The 26,913-nt window shown below is 43.7% G+C and overlaps 3 protein-coding genes across 4 annotated transcripts in view; 2 read left to right on the forward strand and 1 right to left on the reverse strand.

The window, feature by feature from the left end:
* The window catches only part of LOC126558232 (protein elav-like), a 381,245-nt gene that overhangs the window by 112,800 nt on the left and 241,532 nt on the right, over positions 1–26,913 (forward strand). Inside the window, exon 1 of one of the 2 annotated variants that reach the window (XM_050214203.1) lies at positions 21,692–21,695. The exons of the other annotated variant lie outside the window; for it this stretch is intronic. The gene's annotated coding sequence lies outside the window, so the exon portion shown is untranslated. Of the gene's footprint in view, positions 1–21,691; positions 21,696–26,913 lie in introns of those variants that run through there. 2 annotated transcript variants of the gene reach the window in all.
* On the forward strand, positions 19,208–22,791 carry LOC126567151 (uncharacterized). Its single transcript, XM_050223384.1, has 5 exons — positions 19,208–19,839; positions 19,906–20,802; positions 21,036–21,048; positions 21,192–21,841; positions 21,921–22,791. The coding sequence occupies exons 1-5, from the start codon at positions 19,208–19,210 to the stop codon at positions 22,789–22,791; spliced, it is 3,063 nt and encodes a 1,020-aa protein (XP_050079341.1).
* On the reverse strand, positions 24,133–24,808 carry LOC126559104 (39S ribosomal protein L17, mitochondrial). Its single transcript, XM_050215214.1, has one exon. The coding sequence runs from the start codon at positions 24,784–24,786 to the stop codon at positions 24,178–24,180; it is 609 nt and encodes a 202-aa protein (XP_050071171.1). The 5' UTR covers positions 24,787–24,808; the 3' UTR covers positions 24,133–24,177.

A 26,913-nucleotide genomic window follows, 5' to 3' on the forward strand; every position in this document is an offset into this window, starting at 1 on the left:
GCCATACGGTCACGTCCACCATTATGCTCCATTTGGGAGGATTGTGTTACCAAAACCTAGATCATTACGTCTACATTCCGGCCGGTTACTCGACCAGTCCAGGTGTGTGTCCAAAAGCCTGGAAGGTGTCTAAAGATCGGCATTATTTTATTCGCATAGCAACGCTAGCCAACACCTGCTTGAGCACCGTCGTCATCTATGGCACGTGTCGTGTTAGTTCCTCGGTCAATGGAACTATTTTTCTTCTATGTCTTGATTGATTTCTTTTTATTTGAAACTCAACCCACCAAATGTGGGCGTATGTAAGGTAAATGACTTCACCATCAAACCAAACATATAGCTTGCATGATATTTGTGGCTAGCTGTTTTAGGACCGACTGCCGACCGTGTAAGCGTGTGACTATTATTGTTGTGTAAACCTGGCCGCTGGTGATGTAAAGGGCCAAACAGGTGGCATTACGTGTTACAAGAGTAATGCTTTTAGCGACGAGTAACCGATACTGGACAACGATGGTTGTGGTTGGAAGAAGATTAATCTAGACCGAGCATAACCTTCACGGTTTGCTGGAATGGAAATACCTTCAAATGTTTAAAATTATTTTCGGAATGCTTAGACAATAATTGGTGTTGATTCTTACCAGCAACTGCCTGGTTATATTCGGTGTTTCATGCTTTTACCGAAGAATCCCGCAAAAACACAATCACAACGTCGCTCCAAAATCAGGCAACAACCACCAACCTCGTCTCCCTCCATCCACAACGACATTGACATTTCGTTTGAAGTGTATGCCTTCGACGGGATTACTGGCCCACTGGGTCGTGCTGGATCGTTTGCCGTCTCGAGATGCTGTGGTCTGAAAAGTCGATGAAGCGATTTATTTTCATCCAAAACTCTTCGCTCCGTTTGTTGTGGATGGTGAGGACGTGGCAAGGTGAGCATAAAACGGTTCCCAAACGGTGCCCTTTCGGTAGCGTGCAGAGTGTAGATTGATGAGGGTTCATTTATCACGGACCCGGTACCGGACCGGGCGTGCGTGCGTGACAATCATGACGCCGATGTCGTACGGATTCCGTTGGGGCGTGTTTGGTGACTTCGCTTCTGGTTGATAGAGACGATAGTTTCGATTTCAACGCGGTACATGGCAAGGCGTAATGATTTGCTAAACGGCTAAGCCGGTATCATGCTGAGGTCAGAAAACGTCAAAACAATCACCATGAGCCGAATCGATATCTTTTTCGGCCACGCTTCACAGCAGCTCTCCGGAAGCTGCTGCCAATTTGACTTCCAATTAACAAAACAACAAACGCACGTGGCTTCGCAGGAGGGCACGTGGTTTCTTCATCCTTCATGGTAGCAACATAAATCGACTGTGGTGAGTGAAAAACGGAATCCATACCAACGCTACATGACTCCCGGAATTGTAGCCACCAACCTGAACCACCTGTTTCTCGGGAAGAGCATCAATAAATTCCATTCGCCGTTCGCCAGCGAGTAGCAAGCCAGACAGTTGGACAGCACCAACATGCAAATGCTTTTCCAACCGGAGGTGCAAGCCGTTTCGTCTGCTTTCGGTCCGGCTGTCGAGAAAGTTAAGCTTGAAACAGTTTGGGATATTTATTACCTCACTTTGGGGAGGGGTATGTGGCAGTGCAGTTTGCTCTCGGTGTGATGGGTTTTGATGGTTTAATTTTAGGGACGCAGTATTCCTGGAAAAAGGGCCACTCCTGCCCACCGGTTAGCTTTGGTCGTTTTGATTTATTATGTGACTGCTAGTCATAAGTATGGCGCACTGGGTTGTGAAGTAGTTTTATTGCAACCGATGAACCTTACTGCGTGCGGTCAGTTGCAATATATAATCGGTGTTTGGTGTCGAGCTGAGTTTTGTTTTGAAAGGAGCAAACAAGGTTCACTAATAGATTCATAATTTTGGGTTTTCATCCAGTTTAAAGTTTCAGAGAGTAACGACAGGTTGTTTATGAGAGCGTGTGTTAGGAGGTGAAATGAAGTCTCATATGCAATATGGATGTGTTCAAGAAGTGTTTGGATAATTTTCTGTCCCGTTCTTTTTTATGATGTCTTCATCTGCTTGGGTTAGCATCCTGCTTGGGCACACCGGCTATTAAATGGCTTACGAGGCTTGTTGATAATTTTTAGTTGAAAAGACAGTCCTCATCTCGAGGGGGAATGTCTTGGATAGGATTAACTCCTCGGTTCTGCAGTTTGAAGACCGGCACCGCTATCGTAATAGATCCCCCATAACCAGATTCTTTATATTTTTTGCAAGCTTTCATTTTCATTATTGTCACCATTGCACTATATCATTTTGGAAGTTGCAGTATGTGTTAAAAAATCGATTTATGTACTACTGTATCCGAAAAGTAAGGTGACATTGGATGTCAAATTTCGCACGTCAAAAGAAGCCCCGGCCCTTGTTTTTATTTTTCGTTTGTCAATATGTATGTTTTTGAAAGTTTTTCCACGTTTCAAGTTACAACATCAACCCAGCCAGTGAGTGACAATTTGTTTTTGGAGCTGCGTCAAGTGCTTTTGTTCATATTGATCATGTCCAAGTTTGTGGAGCAGCGCGCATGTATCAGAATTTGTTTGCGCAATGAAATAAACGCAGCGGAAACATTGCGGATGTTACAAAAAGCCTTTCGGGGAAGACTCTATGTCGAAGAAAAATGTGTACAAATGGTACAGTGATTTAAACAATTGCCATGAGAAGGTCGAAGACGAGGCCCGAACCGTCCGGAGAAACCATCAACCTCGACCGACGACGCCCACATCGTCCAAATCAAGGTTTTGGTGGCCAACAATCGTCGGTTGATAATACGAGACCTTTCGGAAAGTGTGAGGATCTCCAAAGCCGGAAAGCGGCTAGATTTGTGGAAAAACAACAGCTGGTTTTTGCTCCACGATAATGCGCCCTCTCATACGGTCATCATTTTGAGAGAGTTTTCCGTAACTACTGGCATCCATATTGTTCCGCAACCGCCGTATTTGCCAGATTTGGCACCAGCCGTTTTCTGGCTGTTCAACAAGCTAAAACGGACGCTTCGGGGACACCGTTTTGGCTCTATCGAGGAGATAGAAGCTGTAGCGTCGGCGGAACTAAAGGACATCCCCGCATCCACGTTTTCCACCTGCCGCGAGCAGTGGGAGAAGAGATGGAAGAGGTGCATTGCATCGAAAGGGGATTACTTCGAAGGTGATGACCTTCATGTGGCCTAATAAAAAAACCATTTAAGAAAAAACGCAGTCACTTTATTTTTCGGGCACAGTAGTATTTACTAATCTATCAGTTATTTTTATTTATTTATCATTATCAATTACTCTATTTTATTATTTATTTATTTATTTTTATTTATTATCAATATGATTGTAATTTTTTTTTCAACACAAGCGGTGTTGACGATACGGCATTGGACCGTCATAATCGATTGAAAATAAAATATTTTTATTTATTTATTTACAATTGATTATAACGGTCGAGTGCCGTATTGTCAACACCGCTTGTGTTGAATAAATTGTACGATCTTATACCAATACCAAGGCATTTCCTCCTTATTCTTTGCCTTATCCCGGGCATACTCGGTTGATTTGTTTATTTATTATACTATTTATTTTCCCTTGTTTGAATTGTAATTTTAAATAATTTTTCACCCAAGATTAAACCACGTTTATATAAAACCTTGATTCTTCTTGTCTTAACGACCTTCTAAGATCACGCCGGGCATCGAATGGCTTACTAGACTGTCGATACCACGTAGTTGGGTAGTCAGTCCTGACTACGGAGGGAGCGGTCCGGACAGGATTTGAACCCCTGCCGTTTGAAGACCGGTGCCGCTGTCGCCTGTACCACCTTGATTGATGCCTATGCTAACCTTGATTAATTCTTGTAATAATCATCCGCTTCTCTTGCCACCGTTGGCTGTTCTTTTCGCTTTATTTTTTATTCATAATTTGTGTATTTATAATTTTATCCCCATAATAATACGTTTTTTTTTCCTTAAATTTTTTGCTCTATATTCTGCCTGGTTCGTATTGAGTATATTGTTCAGAAAATACCAGACAAATTTGTTTAATAAGCTATTATTATTATGTTTTATTTTTCTTTCGTATTTTGTTGCAAAGCGGCAACCCATTTATCTTTTTCATGCTCAATTGTGTGCCCAATGCTATTTATGTGTTGTTCCTTAGCCAGAATAGTAACGGTCCATTGAATGATATAAATCTAATTGAATCAAATAAGCTAATGGCCAAGAAATGGTCCCGTGGAAATAGTGCAATCAACCGATACAAACGTAGATTCTGTTTGGACAAAGTAGATGATCCAAGACATTATTAACCTCCAGCGTTCAGAGTGTCTATCACGTCTCGAGAGACTAACCGTATCAGAAATGCTTTGAAACAGTAAACAATGATTGGACAAAACGTCCGCTTGGGCGATGAGCTTCACGGACAAGTTTGAAACTGGTTGAAATATTAATTTCTCCATGTGCCGGCCGTACCATCTGCGAACTGTCTCCTGTTGGAAACCAGCCTAGATGAACGATGTCGGTATCGGATGGGTAACGCGTCTGTGGTTTTTCCACCACACCGGCTATGCATATGAAAGATAGCGATCGTACAACGATCGGTCTTCGGTCGAATTGCTTAGCGGTGGTGGTCCTCAACTCAAAGCTTTGTTGACGAACTTGCTGCAGTCAGAAAACTTGCTTTTCATCCTTCCCGGCTGGTTTCCTCACGCCGCAATCGGCCACAACTAACGACAAAAGCCACAAATTAATTTTCCAAATCCAAATACTCCCAGCGCGAAGAAACGCTGGTGCTGCTGGTGAGCCCTGCGTCGGTACTCGCCTGCGGTTTTAAAGCAACGCAAACTCATCCCTTACAGCGTTCGACAGTGCCGCCAATGAAACCCATTTTCAACACCATTTTAATGTAGACCGGAAAAGCCGCTTGGCGCACAGCAGAAGCAGATGCTTCGTTTCGCAGCGTTTCGGTTTGACACGGTCCGGAAACGGTGCCTAAAAGCCAGCTTCCTGCGCGAATGGGAAGCCACGGTTACGTACCGGATGGTGATGAATGTGCATCCATTTCCGACGCTTCCGCCATGCAGCATCCAAAAATCAACATGCTTAAAGGGCGCAAGGATGTGGAGAAGTTTTAACACACGCTCCAAAACACATAAGCAAACGTTTTTGGTGCGATCCAGTTGTCGTCCTTCACTCGTTCCTGTCATTGCCGTGCATTCCCAAGATGAAGCACCGTGGTGTGCACTTCAATTCGCAGCGATGTACAAGTGGATTAAGATGATGGGAATTCATAATGCATGTGTTTCATCATCATCGCTTCGATTGAATGCATGCATGCAAGGTGTGGTGAGCAAATAGTGAGTTTTCATGCACAGGCTTTTGATGGAGTCACATTCCGCTGCCGACACGTGCTGTCAATCGATAAGCTTTTTGAAGATGAATAGCATCTAGTTAGATGTTTAATACGAAGAACAAACTTTGAAAGAACTTTAAATTACGTTTACGGCTACTGTCCTGAATTGTACTGTACTGAAAAAAATCTACAGCATAAAATGTGTGTCTTTGTGGATGAAAAGTGATCGATAAAAAGCTTTAAACCTAAAAGATCAACATGCAACCTCAAACCAACCAAGTTTTTTTATGAATGTTAATAAAGTCACAGAATATGGTGAAAGAATGAAAACCCCAAAAAAAAACTCTAAAAAACCAAAACAAGCATACGCTTTTCAAAAGCTAAATCCTCTTCTCTGCTGTACATTCGTTGGTCCATTTCGTCCACATTTGTACCAAGAAGCAGTTTCGCGTCCAGACCGTAGCCAGCAGGAATGGTTCCACTTCAAATGAAAATTTCTACTTCCAGGAAGTACATTGAATTTTGAACCTTCTGTCCTACTGAACTTGAAGGACTTCGAGTTGATTTAAGAAGAAAGTTCTAAAGAAGGACCAAAAAGAAAAAAACAGCATTCCAAAACAAACGCATCTGCTTGCGAACACGGACGGCTAACTTTCTTGGTCACGAACGCTCGTAATACTTAAGGAGACAAATTTCCTTCGATTGCATTTGATTCCAAAGTTTGACTGCTGCTGCTGCTACGTTTCATTGTTTGAGGATGGCACGACACACATTTGCTAGACAAACACCACCGGTTGGTTTCCTGCACAAACGGAGAAAAAAAAGGGAATGGTGAGAACATGATCTCTGCCAGAAAGGTTGCTGGCTTGTTTGAGTTATGAGGTTTGTGTGGTTTTGGTATGATTTGTCACCCAGCACACCCTGCTGCTGACACTAACCATGACAAATGCGCTCTGCTGTTTGAATGCTCTCAATTGGGTTCGATTAGTGAACATCATCGGACCCATTTTAAACACAGCACGTACACTGTAACGTGAACGATCGATGCTTATCGCCTACAAATCTTCATTTCTGTGTAGCAGAAAAGGGAATTCTGTTTTTGTTCTAGTTTTTTACAATCGGTAGACAAAATTTGAGCCAATTTTATCTATAAACTCAAGAAATATTTCAATTAAAATCAGAGACGCTGTGATGTAGCGATTTATACAATAATTCCATTTTTGTCAAATTTTTTCCCAATCGCAAGATGTTAATCGAACAACATTGGCAAGGGATTTAGCTTAAATTGCATTGTTTCCGATCCTCCACAAGATGTATTTTTCTTATACAATTTTGGAGCAAATATCGTACGACAACGGTTCCACAGCATCCACGGACGACGATTCGCGGTGAAAAAAATAAACCACAAAAATGTACAAGATTGGAAAATAGGAAGAACCAGTAAAAAGTTCTTTAGCTCGGTTGAAGCTAGGTGGTTTCAAAGGTAAGGGTTTCGAACGGGCTGCCATAAACTGTGGTCATAAAGGTGTTGAAAGCGTGAAGTATTCTAGAAAGAATTTTTTGTCAATATCTTTACTTTGCTTTGCAAGGTTTATCGGATAAAAAACATATTTTATTTTTATTGTTTATCTAATACATTTTTTAAGGGAAAAAAACGCTCAAGAGCATTAAAAAACTGTTTTAGTATAAAAATTTGACCAAACAAAAACTTAAATAAAAATTCTATTGTGTATGTCGAAGCGACAATTGTTTTGTTCAGGTGGACAGTGTAGCTGTATGTAATGCTGTAATATGTGTATCTTAAATTCGGCATTGTTGTATATGAGCAGAAGCATGTTTTCTGACTTAAATAACCTATAAAACTGATAATTTTCTTTTCTAGTAGCTGCCAAATGTAAACTGAAATTGATATACGAGTTTTCATAGATTCCCAACGATCAGCCGAACCCTGTTACTTATTTAAAAAATACTTTTTCACATATTCTACTGCAAATAAAGAGCTCAGACGTTTCTTAATGTCTTCTTCTATTATCTCCAAATTCTTTAAGTGATTAAGTTAATCGCAGGATACTGTCTTTTTGCTGCTGAAACCTGTTGCTGCCGTCGTTGTTACATGACTAGCTACAACGCGTCAGTTTATCAGCCCGAACCATGTTCTGCTTCGAAAATCCAATCAGTAACTAATTAATTGAATAAATCATACTTCATCAGTTCGGATGCTGTGCGTTCGAAACGGGCACTTACAAGTGTGTACATTTCTGCAAATCGGACGTAATATGTCCCATATAATACCCCGCGCGTGCCCTTTGTTCTGTGTCTCTACTTCCGAGTATCGATTCACGGCTCCATTACAGCACCGGCAGGCTTTAAAATGGCACCCTCCATGCCCACGGCAGCGACATTTCGGTGGAAGGAAATTAAATTGCTTTTAATTCGATTCTCCATAAACACTCGCTTCCACATCACGAACCCAGTAGTGTAGCACGTAACGGCGCTTTTGGCTGAAAATTGCTTACACATTGCCCTCCGTCCAATATTGTGTGGCGTTTCGTGTTCAAAACCATGACTTTTTGTCGAGACAGCCGCACTTGAGACCAGTATCGCGGGCTGGGGACGGATCGGGAAAATGTATCGTCTTCCAGAATGATCACAGTCAGTTGTTTCGTTAATGCTGCGGGTCTGTAAGAAAGTGCTGTAAGAAGGCGGAATAGCGATGCCAGGAAATGGTTTCCTTATTTTTTTATCGAGCAAAAACTTTACAGGCATCTCGGCAACCGGCGTATCGACGAAATGATAAATCAACATACGCCAAGCAATGAAGTTATCACACATCCACCCGCGGACAGATGGGCCACTGCCCTCGCCGGTATGCGGAATCGTCACGCAGGAGTGATGAAAAATGGCACCAATAGCTCGTGCGCACTGCCTTTGTGTCGGTAGTAATCTTATTTTCGTTTCCAATTCCAACCACCAGACTGCCGACTGCCGGATACTTGATGTAGATGTACAGGGACAGATCAGAAATCTAACATCTGTGAATCCTAGTGCTGTAAATTGGTCAATGATTACGTCAGAAGCGGTACAATTGCACTTCATTCATGAGCATGGGAAGGAAAAATCATCTAAAATCAATCATCTTCCATTCATTCAAGTGCGTATTTTTCTTATTAGAAAACACTGTAAAGGAGAACAGCAAAAATAACGTTATCAATGGTGAAGCTGGAGGGCTGATCGATAGATATTTTCTTACAATTTATGACTTCTTATGGACAAAATTATTTGAAAACAGAATCCGTTATTAGTATTTATATCTTAGGTTGGATAGATTACGGACCTATAATGCTATTACAATTGTTATTAAAATGCTATAACAACCGTTCAAGCAATACTATCAAGGAATGTCCTCAAGGAATAAAAAATATATAAATTAAAAATATATCATAAAAATCATTTCGAATCTGCTATTTATACACCTTTTTACATATTTTTTACATAGCAGTACACTCCAAAGCGTAGATATTTACTTTTACCCAGGAATGATAAGGAATTCAATCAGCTCCAAGTTCTCATACTTTCCCTATCGACATCGACCGATTTGAAGATCTGTGAACCATAAATAACTTTCCACCTGCTTTCGACACAAACTTGACGCCAAGCGCCAAAAGATAAGTTAAAGGAGGTGACAGCCTTTTATCAAATGTTTGCAAGTTTACCTTTTTTTTTTTCGTCCACAACTCCAACGCTTGTCTTCCGTCCATTCAACCGGTTAATTAAACAAGTTGCGACACCGGCCCATCAGCAGAACCTGTCTTCCGCGTAGGAACATCGGTCTCCGTAGACCCATAAAAAGGGGAAGCTCATCATTTTGCTCACCCGAATGCTTATCTCGGGGCCCGGGGTTTTGGCTCTTACCAACAGCCACCAGTGGCAGCAAGTTTAGTTAGTTGACCATGAAAACAAATCGTTTCCAATTAAACCGAACCCTTTTTTCGCCCCGTTCCCGCACCAGGGATGATGCTTCACCGAGCATGTCCTGCCAGTTTCGGGGCTGTCACAATACCAAGAGTTAATTGGGGTTTAATTGTGACAACATAGCCGTTCCAGCCAGTTCCACGTAACGTGTTGGCTCCTTTTTTGGGAAGTTTTTCCCGACTTTGACGGTGCTGCAACGCCAGCTACCAGCCATCGACTGGATTCTGCCCATTTGTGCTTGGTCGGATGGTCATGCGATTTGGGGCCGAATGGCAACAGTAGCTCAGGAAGCAAAGAGAGTATAAAATGTGTGGAAAAAGGGATAGCAAGTGGAAGAGATATTCGTTCGCACCGTTAAAAGGGCGCGCAACAGTCAAGTTGGCAAAAGTTGGCCCAATTAAACAACGCGAGGAAAACAGGCGCTTTTTTGCGTAAAAGTTGTAATGAAAAAGTGTCTAAGATTTCACCAAATCATTAAACATCGTTTGTGTGGGGTAGTCGCAACGTCGATCGCATTACGGTCTCTCTCTTTCGCACAAACTTTTCACCACATCATCAATAGATTTGCGACCAGCGCGTAGGTCGATCCTGCACGTTATAGCGCTTCTTCTTTGAAACCTGAAAGCAGCTGCCAAGCGCCGGCACCAGCCATTGAAATATTCATATCATTTTCAGTATTTTTGGGCTATTTAAAGGCAGCAAGGCTTTTGTGGTTCATGAATGGCGAAAGCGTAGCGATTTCCTCTCTGTCAAGTGACGCATCTTTGGCGTGAAGTGGCGAGACGGGTAAATAGAGGCATCAGCCTGCCAAGGATGAACGCATTTTGACGGCCGTCAAGCGTATGATAAAATGCTTCCAGAGGGCTCTGTCAGCCTAGCCAGCGGGTGGTTATTGCGTGTGCCTGCTGTGGAAGTCATGGGATAAACAGCATGTGAAACGCGAAATTCGCGGAGGGACACACACATTTCCCAGACACAGTCAATGGTTTATGGTGTGTCAATGTCTTCCCATGCCATCCATGATCAGTGATAGGCATCATCGTTCGAAACGTCTTGCAACCGGTGCGGTAAATCTTCGAATGTCCGGTTTGTCAGGGTATGAACCATTATACAGTCGATGCTTTAAATATGTTTGTTAGAATATTTATATCAAGCTTTGTTGTTAAATGAAGAACGTCAAGGAAAGCAAGCCTTTTTTGTACGAGGTTTTCAAATTATTTATTGGTTAAAAAAGTTAAGTTAAATAACTCTAAGGAGATGCCACGATACAATAAACATTCTCCACATTCTACTCCACAATATTGGCAATCACTGTTCCCCGGTGTGGCCAAGATGTAAACGAGAAAGCCTCATCATCCAACGTTCCATTCACCGTCCCACAATCACTTACGGCTCATTGAATCGAGCTTTGTGAATATATTCTTTTCCGTTTCCTAAAGAATTTTTATTCCTTCTATAATTTCCCCAACCCAAGCCAAAAGGAACCGAACCGGATCGATTTTATTTTTGCCGCAGGGCAGTTCGAGACAATCGAGACCATCTTTAGGGATGAAAACCTGAAAAAAAACGAAGAGCGAAGCAAAACAGTGCCACACGTAAAAAAAAAGCCGAAACTTTATGCTAAATATTGAAGAAGCCTCCTTACTTTTCGCCGGTTACACCCACTCTGTAACTTTCATTTGCCATAAAGCTATTGTTGTGCCGGCATTCCCGGGTCACACACACACACACACACACAGATTGGGCGGTGTGGCGCACCGGATTTGTGTTCAATTCTTTTGCCGCGCAAACTAATGATGAACGTGTAAGCCAACGGTGGGCAGCGAAGGGTGTGTTGAGAATATGCCAACGTAACCTTATTTTTTAACCATTATCGGGAGAAAACTGTACATTCATTATGTTCCGCCTTCCTTGCCATACCGTTTGACCTGCACAAATTGCGATAAACTTTTACACTTTTTGCAGATTTTTCCGACTCTATTGAAAGGAACAACTTCATTGCGCTTGCTAGAGTAAAATAACTTTTAACTTCCTACCGCAAAAATGTTGAAGCAAGCAGGCAAGTTGGCCAGTTTACGCTTCATTGTTTCGCATGCAAACTTTTAAGTAACTCGATAGCTTGAGGCTGATTGGTAGTATCGATTGTTAGAGAACGATTTTCAGGTGGAAAGTCTTGTACCGGTGCTTGCGAAGAAAACGACACTCATCCGGCTCATCCGCACTATGGGGTCAGGTTGATCTGGGCAAAACATGTACTCTACTCAGCTGTAGGAAAAGAAGGACAAATAGATGATGTCTCTGTACGTTATATACGATCTTTACAGCAAAAACTGTTTGCTGAAAACTTAACAATAAAATTATTTTCTAATCAGAAATTCAGCATGGAATATGATTTGGGGCGGCCGGATAGTGTAATCCGGACCATCCCCCAGTGAGGGCTGCCTGTTAAACTACGTGTTATCAGCAAGTCCAGTCAGCGATGGCCGGTATGAAGATCACAGAAGAAGAAAAAAGCCCACAAATATGTTCCCGAGATTCGAAATAAGAAAGTTAATGTGAAACACAATAAAAAGGATATTGTATGTTTCAAACTTATTGTATAATACAGTAAAATCTTAATTTTACTTTTTTTAACTTAACATCAGTATGAAGAAGTTGAGCAAACATTGCGAGATGAACATTAAATTGAATTATAGCACGAAACAATGGAAGTAACTGAGGTCTACATAATATTGAACTTCAAAAGAGGACAAAATACACATCTCATAATAGTCAATTACTTAAATATTATAAATAATTTTACACATTTTTTTATAATGATAATTTTAATGATACGAGGGCTGACAATAAAGTAAGGTCTCCAACGCTGCAACTTCGCCGGATCACGCGCTAGGCGAAATCTGGCAACACCGCCTTGTTCCTTGGTTCCCCCTCCGCTTCCCCGACCGCTCAGTCTTGGCTGAGCAGCCGTCAACGATGGAGGTACCCTTCGCGTCAGCGTCCAAGTGCGAATTGCGTTCTGTAATACGTTTTTTGAGAGCGAAAAAAGTGACACCTGTTGAAATCCATCGTCAACTAGTTGAAGTTTACGGGGAAAAGTGTATGGACATAAAAAACGTGCGTAAATGGAGCCGCGAGTTCAATTCCGGGCGCACTAATGTTCACGACGAGGAAAGAAGTGGCCGACCGTCGGTCTCGGATGCGATTATTCAAGCAGTGCAGGCAGAAATGCTCAAAAACCGCCGTGCGACAATTAGGGACTTGGAAGAGAAGCTTGGAGGAGTGTGTAGCAGCGAAACAATCCGTCATATCCTTGTGAACAACTTGCAGTATCACAAAGTTTCTGCCCGATGGGTGCCGAAACAGCTGACCGAAGACCACATGAAGCGGCGGTTCAGAAAGAGGTCAACACCTGGCTGCGCGAGGCGGGCGGAGAGTGGTATTCTGCCGGCATAGACAAGTTCATCGTGCGGATGCGCAAGGTGTTGGAAAAAAATGGCAATTATGTAGAAAAGTAGCCAAGACCTTGACCTTTCCAACGGTGTATCGCTTTTTGTAAATAAATGTCATTTTCTATGAAAAAAAAAAATTGCAGACCTTACTTTATTGTCAGCCCTCGTATCATTTTGCAATCCTCTTCTATTGATTTAATTCTGTACTTCAATTTATTTCATAAAAACAAAGTCAAATTTTACACTATTACATTCATACTATTCTAATTTAGATATAAAAAATTGTTTTTTTCACCCTCCAAGATCGCATTTTCACACAATGTTCTCCCTTTCGCAGTCCTTTCGCAATACATGAGACTTTCGAGACAGCTTTCAATTTTTATGCCCGACACCCCATCGCCACCGTTATCGTGCCTCTAGCCTCAACCCAACCCCCACCGCATGCAACAAAAATCCCGTGTCGAAAAAGCCCATGCCTGCCAGCATGGAAAGAACCATGCAGCGCTAACATTAATAAGATTATGAGCTCTAAGCCACAAGACAAACTCACTCACTCACAGCGCTGTTGGTAGAGGATTAATTCCTTCAAAGCTCACTTCCTTCGAACGGAGCAGTTCAACTGGGCAGGTGCTCGTGCTCAAACGGAATCAATAATTTGATTTGTTTGCCAAATTACATCCCTCGGTTTGCCAAACTGTCACGACGCCCAAACCCCCCCCCCCCCACACTCCCCTTCCAACACCTTACCGGAGGAGGCATCCAGCCTCAATACGTTATCTGTTGTTGTTGTTAAGATCAGTGTTTTATTTTGACTTCTTCCCTTTTCCAGCTTCAATACCTCACATTCCTTGGAAAGATGAAACAGCACAAAAAAAGCACGCTAGGATCCTCTTGAATTAGTATTATCCTCCGGTACATCGAGCATCCAACCTTTGCTTCCTGGTATCGTCCAATTTCGCTCCCATTAAAATGGAATCTTTCCGGTCGGACGTTGGTATTAAACGTGACATCAAAGGACGCGCAATGTATTTCTGTTTGTCATTCGATCGGCTGGTTGTTGGCTCCTTCTTTCCCACTCTCGATGGCAAAGCATTATGCACGAACCGTTGTGGCCCGTGGCGCTCGTGGAAACCCCCCGGGGCAAATTTGTTATTTGATTGTTTTCTCCTTTTTGGAGGTTGGATACCAAAGGAATGCGGCCCTAATTTTTTTTGCCACGAGGAGGCTTAGTCCACTCTAAAGTAGCTTTTTTCCACTGAAAGGATGACTTTCAAGTCCTTGCCATCCAATGTCCGGCTGTTGAATAATTAGTTTTCTTCAAGAGGTAGTAATCGTGTACCGAGGGCCTTCCTTGGAACGGGTAAAGCGACGCACTGTAATACCCTTGGGGAGGTGTATTTAATTTAAAAAAAATACTATCCAATTTGCCAATTTGGCTATTTACTAATCACTTCAATGTTGCAAACAGTGTCCACCATCAACTTTCAGCGAATCGAATGAATATCAAACGGCATGATTTATCGGCGCCATTCAACTTCCTATCCTTAATATTGCCATATTTTCCACTCAATTACCTTATTAGCACCATCAATCAAACACTATTCCGATACCTCGATACACCTTCCTGGGGTGGTTGTGCATTGGAGATAAGTCGCTTGATGTCTGCACCGGGCGGACAAAACTTCAGTTCCAAACACCTGACCGCTGTTGCATAAATTGTATCCTTCTTCGCTCATACCAGCCACTCGTTACTCGCCCTTGACACCGTTCGTTAACGTGTCAGTATGATCGAAGACAATTGAGAGAAGGGGAGCATCATAGCGCCCGATTCGCCTGTCCGCCTCTCGTTTGCTCCTTGCAGAAGATAAATCAAACACAAACAACATTACATGATTCTACTCGTTGCACGTATCTGCTACTTGGACGGGACGGTTGGGTTTGATAGCACGTATAGAACACAGAGTTTTGGAAAAGACGAGCAGATCCTGATTTACGAGATTTTGCCCTCCGACAAAGCCACCTGATCGTAGTAAAAGCAGTAGTAGCGCCAGGAACCAGCGCCAGGTATTTTGTACTAAGGACATCATTGTCTCGAACATCCCTTTGTTCCCTGTATGTTTATGTGAAAGTGTGTGTGTGTGTGTTGTCTTGTTCGAATTATTGGCGGTTGGTGTTATAAATTATAATCAAAGCTTCCCAGCTAACCAGCCAACCGAAGCGTTTCTGTCTTGGAAATTGGGGTGAGGTCGAAGATGCCACCGAATGGTGATAACTAAAGGCTACACCGAACCGGGCCAAACATGTATTCATCATCGACGCCTGCCTGAGAAACCACCGTTGTAGTGGAGAATGTAGGCTTTGCAGCCGATTTCCAGCTCCACGTAGTTTATGGTCGCTCAGATTGTGCTTCGCTTTTCGACGATTCGATAAATAATTGTAATAAATTCTGACCTGGCACGCTGCGAAACTGGAATGCCTTGCAGTTGGTATCTTTCGTATCCATCGACCTGACGCCTAAAGAGTTGCGGAACGAACATGCGGCCATCTAAAACGGAAAGCGGAACCGATCAATGCGAAGAGATTCATCGTCGTCGGACTCGGTACACGTTCAATATCACGTTTCGTTTGTGTGGATTGGTTGGTTGCAGCAATTCATTGATAGCGATTCCATTCCTTTACGGCAGAAATCTTACGCAAACGAACTACTAAATTGATAACCATTTCATATCACTTTCCATTAGGGTGAGCAATAAATTTAGCCGTTCCGTTCCGGGAGGAAAAATCAAAAACAGAGCAAACCCGTTTAGAACTGAATGGGTTATTGATATTTCATACCTTTTTGTTTTGCCTTTCAAGCGATGCTCGATCGATCAACCATAACTTTGAATGATAAGCAAATAATCTACAATCGATATCCGATTTCCGGTTGATTTGATAAGTTAACCGATTCCCCTAGAAAATGGGTTCGAGTTCGCTTTCTACACAAGTCGAGTCAGTGAGGTGAGGCAGCATGAATGAGCATGATGAGAACAGTTTCTCCAAAAAAGCGGTCCTATTTGATATTATCGATGGATGAATACAAGACTTATATTTGAACGAAACGTGTTTCACGTCACTTGAAAGGACCATTTCATCACCAGTCACTGTGCATCCGCTGATGGCACTGGAAGAAAACATCTTGATAGATACCCCATGCTTCTAACTAAACTCATGCATTTTTTTCCATCACGCTACTTCACAATACCGAGTTCATCATAACAAAATGCAATGATTGCATTCAATGCTCTTGCACCACCAGAACTAGCCGGATTTGTTGAGCGGAAGCGGAAATTTTTCCGAAGAAACTTATCCCTTGGATAGCAACGCAACAGAAGCGAATCGTGTCTGGTTGGAAAGAAGATGGATCAGGAATAACATCGCATATCCGGTTGCTTTATTCGCTGCACTTTGCCTTTATGATTGTATGCAAAGAAGGGGCGCACTGGTAGGAATTTGCTTATTATGTGGTCTTATTATGTTTTGCAAAAGAGGCTTATTCAAAATTTCTGTTCAATTTTTTGAAGTAAGTTTAACATTTTCTTTGTAGATATATCTGGCGTCTTCTTCTTCTTCTTCTTTGGTCTGCTCAAGATTGTCGTCGCGTCGACATGGCCAGGTCTCCAATCAGTTTCCAGGAAACTAGATCTAGAGCTGCAGTCCTCCATCCACGGCTGCATCCGATCTCCGACAGGTTCTACGACTCCACTTGATCCTTCCTACGGGCTCGCTGTGCTCCTCTACGCCTCGTGCCGAACGGGTCGCAGCCAACGTATCCTTCCGGATTTGACTACCGTCAGGATATCAGCACCGCCAAACAGCTCAGCTAGCTCGTGGTTCATTTTCCTTCGCCACACGCTCTGTTCGTCGCACACACCGCCAAAGATAGTCCTTAGCACCCGCCGTTCGAAATTAGCGAGAGCATTGGCGTCCTCCGTCAGCATAGTCCAGGACTCGTACGCAGAGAGGACTACCGGGCGTATCAAGGTGCGGTAAATCGTGCATTTCGTGTGTTGTTGGAGTCTTCTGGATCGCAGGAGTTTGTGGAGTCCGTAGTAGGCACGATTCCCCTGAACAATGGGCCTTCGAATTTCGCTGCTTACGTTGTTGTCCGAAGTTACGATCGTACCAAGGTAGCAGAACTCCTCTACCACCTCGAGGACGTCGCCGTCAACTGGTACTCTGCTGTCGAGTCGGGCTCTATCACGGTCAGAGCCTCCGGCTAGCAGGTATTTTGTCCTCGTCGCATTGATGCTCAATCCAATTCTATTAGCCTAGCGTTTGAGTCGGGTGTACGCCTCGTACACCGCCACAATATCTGGCTACTATCAATAGTATTATTTGGTTATTTCCATTCCCAAGCATCATACATGTTTCAAGGTTTTGAAAATACGGATAAAAAATTATCGCTCATTTGTAAACAGTTTTCAAAACGATTTTTTATTTAATTTCAGTATGGCGGCTTGCGCCATATTGTCATCAAACGATTACACAACATGAAATTTGTAGACTCTAATGATTTACTTTGCCATTTTACTATTATTTTGACGAGGAAATAGATTTTTCGCTGAAATGTTTCGGTGAATATTTTATGAGTTTCCCAATTTAATTTCTAAGGCATCTAAGACCAAAATCTAAGGCATCTAATCTAATGTATCGTTGCTCGTATTCCGGAAGAGTTTTGAAAGTACATTCCGGCATTTTGTTGACAGCATATCGCGTAAATGATCACTATTCCAATGCGATCGACAGAAGAATTGGAAACCGGACACCATGCAACTAAACAATAAAACAGTACTTTTAACCATACAGGGTCAGTTATTCCTATTGTCATTCGTTGAATCAATCATTCGTTTTGTGGAAACAATATTCACAGAATTTTATGCACAGTTCTACATCAAAACACATAGAAAATTAGGCGCATCTCCAAGCCGAATGAAATGCGCCTGAAAGTATGCAACGCACTGCTTATAGTGAGGTTTTTCACAGTATCTTCATCCGATTCTAAAGTGCCACACGACCACGACGTGTTAAAGAGGTCAAAAATGGAAGGTCGAGCGTTTTCGGTCTCCTTAGCTTCTTTGACTCCTACGTTCGGGGGGAGACTATCGTATTCGTATCGTATCGTACTGGCTACGTTACCTCTTCGGCCATCTGGCCGCTTTCACGCAGTACACGGAATATTTATTCATGTGCAATGCTGTTCTGTTCTTATAAAGAGGAAGGCCGAAGTTTGCACAATTTTGCGGGTATAAGAGCAATATGCTGAATGCTTTACATATATTGTAAAACTTTAATTTGAAAATATGATTATTTTGCACCCAATAACTAAATATTAATCGAAGCGTCCAGAAATCAACAAAAATAAAGCAAACTGGGATTTTCTTTATTCGCGAATTATGCTTTATCATGAACCATGAACAGGCGAATTTCTGTTTGGTTGCATTTTTTTTGTGGTTTTTACCCAAACTGAACATTGTACATGACTTGCAAATATCTTTGTCACAAACCGGAAATTGAGAGATTATTTATTAAATCGTTATTTAATCGTATGCTGTTTAGAATTGCTTTGCTGCTTTACATAAGAAGGGGAAATGTTTCTTAACATTATTCTTAAATAATTTTATACAATTTTCATTCGCTTGTAGCCCAGCAAGCTTAATTAGTTTAGTATGAAATTTATACTTTTTCAAATACTTTAAAATACATTCTCAAACCAATTACCTCACCCTGAATTTAAACCATTTCAATAGCAAATTGTATCATTTCATCATCCGCGTTCTTCGAGCGTATTATCGATAGCGTAAAGTCTGCAATCCAACTGGATGGATGACTGGTTCCATCCATCTATATTCAGTGTTTCTTAACCTGATGGCCCTGCTTTAAACCCTCTTTCGGTTAGTATTTTTTTACTTTCATTTCAATTACAAAACAAACGACAATAGCTTGTAAATAAAATATGCTTACACTGATTATAGTATGTAATTCTTTGCAAACTTAAACATATGCTCCGCTTCACGACGGCTGACCTGCTCGTTTCTTATTTTGGAACATTCCAAAACATTGTTAACGACCAGCATTACACACCCACCAGCATAAAAAGCCGATTTTTATGGTCACAACGAAACACACACTTATACAACGAGATAGCACCCGCCCTGGTATATTATTGATGGTCACGGCCAAACGCGGAGTCAGTTGTTTTGGTGTACGGCAGCAGCAGCAACAGTGGCAGGTGTATACAAACCGACATTCGCCACCCCATCGCCAAGGAATTACATCACGACGCACTTGAGCCGACGCTTCACATTCGCATCAGTTCGGTGGCCGCCCTTGAAAGCTGTCCGTCGAGATGTTTCTGGTACTGTTGGCGACGTTTTTGGGCATCGCCCTCACCTGGATGGTGGTTAGCATCATCCGGAACCGTGCTATCGTAGCCAAGCTGGACAAACAGCTTACCAACTTCACCGTCATACCGTCCATTCCGGTGCTTGGATCGGCGTTTCACTTTAAAGATCCAACGCCCGAAGGAATCTTTACCACGTTCACCGGGTTCCATCGGACGTACGGACGGAATCTCATCACGCAGAGCCTGTTCAATTTTCCCTCGATGCAGATCTGCGATCCGAAAGTGATCGAGCAAGTGATGCAGGCGCGCACGATCGAGAAAACGATCATTTACGACTTTATGATGCCGTGGCTCGGTTCCGGGCTCGTTGTTTCGACCGGTGCGAAGTGGGCCCAGCGCAGGAAAGTCATTACACCGACGTTTCATTTCAAAATTCTCGAAGACTTCCTTGTTATCATGAACAACCAGACGGATGTGTTGATCGATAAGCTGCAGAAGAATACGAATGGAAAGGATTTCGATCTATACGAGCACGTGACGTACTGTGCGCTGGACATTATTTCGGAATCGGCGATGGGCGTGAAGCTTAACACGCAGCTTCAACCGAACTCGGAATATGTGAAGGCCGTGAAAGAGTAAGCTGCTGGTGGTCACTCCAGTGGTCAGAAGTGTATCTCAAAAAGGAATTCTTTTTTTTTCAGAATTTCGGATATCATTCTTAAGCGTCTTTTTTCCTTCCTGCGTGAGTACAAGTGGGCATTCCAGTTCACGAAGGCACACCAGCGCCAGGCAGAACTTCTAAAGGTGGTGCACGGGTTCGCCCATCAGGTGATAAGCGAACGCAAGAAGCAGCTGCAGGACACCCGGGAACGTCAACGGGCCCAGGAAAAACTGGAAGAAGACGACATCTACGGAAAGCGTCGTATGACACTGCTGGACCTACTGCTAAACGTCGAAATCGACGGTAAACCGCTGACCGATTCGGAAATTCGCGAAGAAGTTGACACGTTCATGTTTGCCGGTCACGATACGACCACGTCCTGCATCAGCTTTGCCGCGTACTATCTTTCACGCGACCCTGCCATCCAGCAGCGTGTGTACGACGAGATACAGGCCATCGTTGGGCCAGATGCAAAGAGTGCGGAGCTAACGTACGGTACGCTGCAGGAACTGAAGTACCTCGATATGGTGATCAAGGAAACGCTTCGCATCAATCCGTCCGTACCGATCATTGGTCGTCGATCGGCTGGCGATATGGTTATCGATGGTGTGGACATACCGAAGGGAATGGATTTCGGTATTATTATCTACGCACTGCACAACGACCCTGAGCTGTATCCCGAGCCGGCACGGTTCGATCCGGAACGGTTTAGCGACGAAGCGTCCGCCAAAAGGCAACCGTACAGCTACATCCCGTTCAGTGTCGGTTCGAGAAACTGTATCGGGCAGCGGTATGCGATGCTGGAGGTAAAAACGATGCTGGTGAAACTGTTGGCCAATTATCGCTTTCTGCCATGCGAGGAAAGCAATCGGTTGCGTATCAAAACAGACATGACGCTTAAACCGGTAAATGGGACGTTTGTGAAGATTGTCCCAAGGTAAGGCGCAAGATAGGTTGCGATAAGATTAGATTAGCGCCACATATACGGCATTGTATTGGTGAGATTTATGCGTAAAGTGATTCAAAAAAAAGAATCCATTTGTAATGCTCTGAAAGAATGTACACTAATAAAGAATATTGATCAATGTTTTCGTTCCATCGGAATTGGAACTGTTGCAAACAGAATAAGGCGATAGTGTTAGCGACGTTCCAGTTTCGTCTGGTTCCAAGAATAGCCACCGAGGTAGAATGTGTCTGACCCCTCTTGCGAGTGAAATTGATAATAATGTTGCGAGAGTTCCTACACATGAATATAACAAAACAAGGATCATTCTCTGTCAGAAGTTGCCGGGCACAGTCCTACAGTGAACGCGTTCAACTTGCTAGTGCGAAACGATGGCCATCGGTGGGCTACTGATCATTGCTCTTTTCCTTCTAACGATTCTCTACATCACGCTGAAGGTGCTCCGAAACCGTCGTCATGGAGCAGCTCTACTAAAACAGTTGCCATACTTCCGGCTGCTACCATCCGTCCCCATACTGGGAAGTGCGCCCCTCTTTCTGGACACTACACCCGATGGTGTACTGCGTACGATGGTCGACTGTCATCGACGTTACGGGAAGAATTTCGTACTGCAGGAGCTTTGCAACGAGTTCAAACTGATCACAAGCGATCCACGCATTATCGAGCAGGTGATGCAAGCGAAAACGATCATTAAGCCAAACTTTTATCGCTTTCTGAGACCGTGGGTCGGAAGTAGCAGCGTTTTGACGAGCGGCCCACACTGGATCAACCGTCGGAAGGTGATCAATCCGGGGTTCCACTTTAAAATGTTACAGGATTTTCTCGTTACAATGCAAACGCAGACGGACATATTGGTGGCGAAGCTGGCACCGCTCGCCGACGGAAGTACGGACATTGATGTGTACGGTCCGTTGCGGTTCTGTGCGATGGACATTATCTGTGAGACGGCGATGGGCGTTCGGTTGGAATGCCAATCCAATCCTAAGATTCTATTTGTTGAAGCAACGGAAGTGTAAGTAAGCCGGTGAACAGTTTTTGAAGCCCTTCGTGCGTCGGTGTTAAGAGTGTGTCTCTTGGTGTGTCTTCCGCAGAACGATCGATTTGATTTACAAACGGTTATTTAATCCTGTGTACGCTAACGACACGCTGTACCGCTTTACCAGCGCTGGACGTCGGGCAAAGGAATCCTTAAAAATCATTCACCACTTTACGAGTTCTGTGATTCGGGAGCGTATGAAGCGACCCACCAGAGCATCGCGCGATGAAGAGAATCGAACGTGTAAGATGACATTTTTGGATCTACTGCTTGAGTCGCGCCTCGATAGCGATGAACCACTGTCCGATGACGATATTCGTGGGGAGGTTGGTTCGTTTATGTTTGCCGGACATGAAACCGTTTCGTCGTGCATTAGCTTTGCCCTGTACTATCTGTCTCGGAATGCGGATGTGCAGCAGCGACTTTATGATGAAATAATGGCCGTGTGCGGTACGAACGATACCACCAGCTCAACTGAGCTGACATTTGCCTCACTGCAGGATCTCATCTTCACGGAACAGGTCATCAAGGAAACGTTACGCCTAAATCCTTCGGTACCGATGATTGGAAGAATGTCGGCCGGAGACATGGTAATTGATGGTGTCACGATACCGGCCGGCACGGAGGTGAGATTTAACATCTACGTGATGCAGAACGATCCAGACTACTACCCGGATGCTGATCAGTTCCGACCAGAACGGTTTGCAGAAGAACCAAAGCCATTCACCTACCTACCGTTCAGTACAGGGATACGGGCATGCATTGGGCAACGGTTTGCGATGATGGAGATGAAAACGCTGTTGGTGAAGCTAGTATCCCGATACCGGTTTTTGCCGTGCGAGCAGGAAAATACATTACAGTTGAAGGCTGACCTAACACTCAAACCGTTTCGTGGAGCGTTTATCAAAATAGAGGAAAGGATATAAGACACAGCTGCCCCATTTCTTACAAGCTGTACAACTACAACTCTTCGAACATAGGTTGCTCAATATTGTCCAAAAAGGTCGTCTTTGTCGTCCAAATCATCCCAGAGATGAGTTTATGCCCGCATCATAATTATGACTGTTGTTGCACTTTCGGAGCTATAAAACTCAGCACTCAACACTCTCAACAGCCGTTGTGGTTGGCCATTCTGTCTGGTCTTGGTGGCGTCACAGCCACCAATTGTCCGCCGCCGACGTACATACATCAGTTGTAATCAAATGCAAACATCAACTACAGACCGAGGCTTTCCTGGTGGTGGCGAAACCCCGGTCTGTCCGGTCCAAAATGTCCAAAAAGAACATCGCCTTCGGTCCCTTTAGAGAGGGTGGTAAGGTCGTTTGTTAAATTGATATCTTGCAGACTTTTATGAACAATCGAGCACGGGGGTCTTGTGCTATTCATTTTCATCGTTTATTTTTTGCCCCATGCTGCACGTCCATGTATGGAGGCTATTTTCGTTCATGCTGGTGCAATTTCCGGTAACTTGAGGGAAACTTGTGGGGGAAAAAGGGCGGTTTTGAGGGCCGGAAACCAAAAGAGAAGGCAAATATAATGAACTGCGTATAAAAATGTTGATTGCGTGCACAATATTCATCTTCGGGCAGATGTTCGCTCAAACCATTAATGTATGAACCCGAAATATAAGACGACGTTTGTGTGTGGTATGGAAATTCTTGTTTTGGAAAAAAATTACGTAAATTCACGCCGAATCATAGTTTTCTCTTTGATTGTTCTAGTTGATAGATGAGGAAATATTGATATGAATAAAAGAAAAACACATAACGTCTTTTTGCGATTGTCGATGGCGCGGAAGAAGAAAAATTGTCCCCTTTGAAGGATTTGAGACAGAGCGCCCAATTTCCACGCACCACTCAAGCCCATAATCGAGTATCGTGTTACATCCAATTTATTTTTTCCCTGCTTTCCTCCGACCTCATAGATGTAGGGGGATATATCGTGAGTGTCCTTTAGAATTTGGTGAACGACGAACGATGCAATATCCTTGACACACATACGACTGTATCTTTTAGTACGCGTTTCTTTCGTCGTACAATCAATTCCTACAATACAGAAAGATATACCAGGCCCACGATTTGTGTCCCTATACCCAAGCTAGCGGCTGTAAATAATCCTAGACCAGCATCCAACCTCCCTCCCGAGTACACCCCAACGACACAAAACAGCGGAAAATCGATAACAGTACAATTCCGAGGCACCATATTACTTCGCGAGCGCATGGCCGTGCGTTCTTTTAGCTGTTATTTATTGTTTCCTCCTTTCTACTACTATAAATCTAAGCAAATGACATAATTCTACGTACAGCTAAACTAAGCCTGCGATTGAACCGACTTTGGTTGCTCGCTGCTGGCACTACTATTTTCCCCGACCGCAGCTTCCGATCCAATCTGGGCCGCTAGTTCCGCATATTTTTCCCTCCGATAGTCTTTCTTCGCTTCGTCCATCAGCACATTATGCAGCAGGTTCCGATTGTTCGTTTGGTTCGAAAGCAACGATGGGTACGGATTGCCTCGTAGCTCCAGAACCGCTCGCTTTCGATACCAGCCCGGATATTCCTTGGGGGCTTTGTACATACGCGTAGCGGACACCTTGTACTCCTCGAACCGTGGCACAAGCACCTTGAACAGTTTGTGCACCAGCTGTTTCTCCAGCAGCCAATAATCTGCCATTTCCATCGTAGGCTTGTGGCAGTCTCCGTGGCGTATCGCATCCGATATTAGTCGTTCCGCGTACCCGCGTGCTTCATCCGCCCGCTGATAGTTTAGCTCGATCCGCTCGTGCTTCACCAGAGCCGTCACCGTTTTGCGCAACTTGTTTAGCCGGCCTTCGGGTCCATCGCTGTTCTTTAAATTGCGGTGGCGCGGGCGTATCGCTACCCGTAGCTGGGACATCAACTTTGTTACTTCGGCCTGATTCATCGCACGGAAGTTGCCTTCTTTGGTTGGGAGTCACTATTTCACGAACAGTGCTGTATTTATTCGGTAAAAATGCACCGACCTAGCGTTATTCAATCAAAACAGCACATTGCGGGTCCGGCACCAGCTGTTTGACAGTTCAGCTGTCAAAACAAGCAATGTCACAGTGGTACTTTCGGTAAAAAAAAGTTTTTTTTAGTTAATTTTTTTATTGCGATTTCTGCAAATTATCATTAATTACAATATTTGAAGTTTTATGTTTTTACTATTGTAATACTCAATTAAATAGACCAAATTCAATCAACTTTCTGAACTGATTTTTATGTTTTATATGTCGTTTGAAACGAGTCGACCGCCGACAAAATGGCAACTATTCCCATAGTCCGAAGGGATAGAAGTAGCCGCACTCTTCTAACAACAGTCAGGCATCCTATCAGCTGCCATCTCTCCTTCACTCAAATTATAGTCGGTTTGGAACCTTACCAACATGAAGCCACCAGCATGTATTTCTAATGTTTTCTAATTCAAAAGTTACCAAGCCGCCAACGAACAACAGTGTGTGGCCCGGCGTCAGTGTTCTACTATTGTTTCGTGAGTACGCCGCAGCGAATACTTTGTAGTGCGAGTGAGCGTGAGTGTGCGTGTGTGGATACATCCAGGATAACGAATCCGGCCGCGTGGCTCTTGTTTGCCCTGGGTTGCAATCGGGCATCAGAAGATTATCAACTTGTTTTATTGTTATTTTTATTCGATTAATCGTATTCATCCTTTGCTTCCTTCAACATTTTCACTAACACACACACACGCACGCACGTACAGAAGCGTGCTTCTTTCCTATTTTTTCCGACACACTCTGGCTCGCTCTATCTCTCCCTGTATCTATCTCTATCGGCTTTGTGCAACGGTCCGCGTTTTGTCTGCCTCTCGTGTTGGTTTGAAACCGGTCAGCTATTTCCAGTTCTTCGATGGTCCAGCGTGTCAGTGGCAGCCTCCGGGAGACAGAACCAACAAGGCCCATTATTCGCACAGGGGAGGAAGAAAAAAACCCGGAGCTGTGCAACTGCCTGCGCTGCGCTGCGGGCCCGCAGATAATATCGATCTTCCTAGCTGGCGGTGTGGTCCGTGGTGACACAGTTCGCGTGTGCGGTGCTTGTGTTTAAGGTTCGCCTCAATTGTGGCTAATTTAATGCAAAAGATTCTATGTTTTTAGTGCAGTGAATGAACAGCAGTAGTGTGTAAATTGGGAAATGCCGGGAGTGCGTGTGAAGTTGTCATCGCCATTGTGTGAGTGAGTGTGAGACAGTGAAGTTAACTTCTGCGCAAACCCTTTTTTCCTCGTTGTGTGGCAAAAGGCATCATCCAAAGGAAGTTTTTTTTTTGGGTCGAAGGAAAGGATGAAAAGCCGTGGTTTTTCCAGGCCCAGCGTTACGCTCTAGTGTGTGTTGACGTGTGCCGACCAAACAAAATAGAAGTGGTTGTTTTTCTTTTGAGTACGTAAAGGCAAATACTATATTACAAATCGTAGAGTATAGGCAGGGTAAAGAAATCCGAAAAGTGCTGTTGTGTGTTCGCTTGCTCGAAGGACATCCGGAGAAAAACGAATTCAATCAGCCGAACGCATTTTGAAGGGGTAAGTGTGTGTCCTTACGTTGCTTATGTGAGTGTGTGTGTGCATGGCTGTATGTTTAGTGTCCCGCTATTCCCAACAGTCTGGAGTATAAATTTTCTAGTTCCGAACGAGTGAAAACTTGATCTGTCTCTTCGAACATAGCAGCCGATGCCGATAGGTTTCCGTTACAATTTCCATCAAACCCGTAGCACGGCGCTGGAACAGTGGCGAACGCCCGTCTGTCGCCCTCTTAGTTATTTGTTTCTGTTGATGATGCTGTTGCTGCTACTGCCGCCCGGGGCCTTTTCCGGATGCACTTGTTTTACGAGATTCATGAGGCCTCGCCTATGAACAAGTCCCTCTCGAAGAAAAGCGGAGCACGCTTGTGAAAGACGCTGGTGCTAAATCTTCATTCGCTTTATGAGATATGAGAGGTGCATGAGAAAATGCGCTAGTTTGTGGTGTGAAAACTCCTACCTCTGTAAGTGGGCTGGGAACGAGCATCCACAAGCCCTGTGTAT

This window comes from Anopheles maculipalpis, chromosome 2RL (assembly GCF_943734695.1).
Source record: "Anopheles maculipalpis chromosome 2RL, idAnoMacuDA_375_x, whole genome shotgun sequence".
Taxonomy (NCBI): domain Eukaryota; kingdom Metazoa; phylum Arthropoda; class Insecta; order Diptera; family Culicidae; genus Anopheles; species Anopheles maculipalpis.

Bases quoted from the DNA above. Each gene is read 5' to 3' on its own strand.
- LOC126559104 (XM_050215214.1), bottom strand. From the start codon at position 24,786: ATGAATCAGGCCGAAGTAACAAAGTTGATGTCCCAGCTACGGGTAGCG.
- LOC126567151 (XM_050223384.1), top strand. From the start codon at position 19,208: ATGTTTCTGGTACTGTTGGCGACGTTTTTGGGCATCGCCCTCACCTGG. The intron at 19,840-19,905 runs GTAAGCTGCTGG...TTTTTTTTTCAG, and splicing joins TATGTGAAGGCCGTGAAAGA to AATTTCGGATATCATTCTTA. The intron at 21,842-21,920 runs GTAAGTAAGCCG...TGTCTTCCGCAG, and splicing joins TTTGTTGAAGCAACGGAAGT to AACGATCGATTTGATTTACA.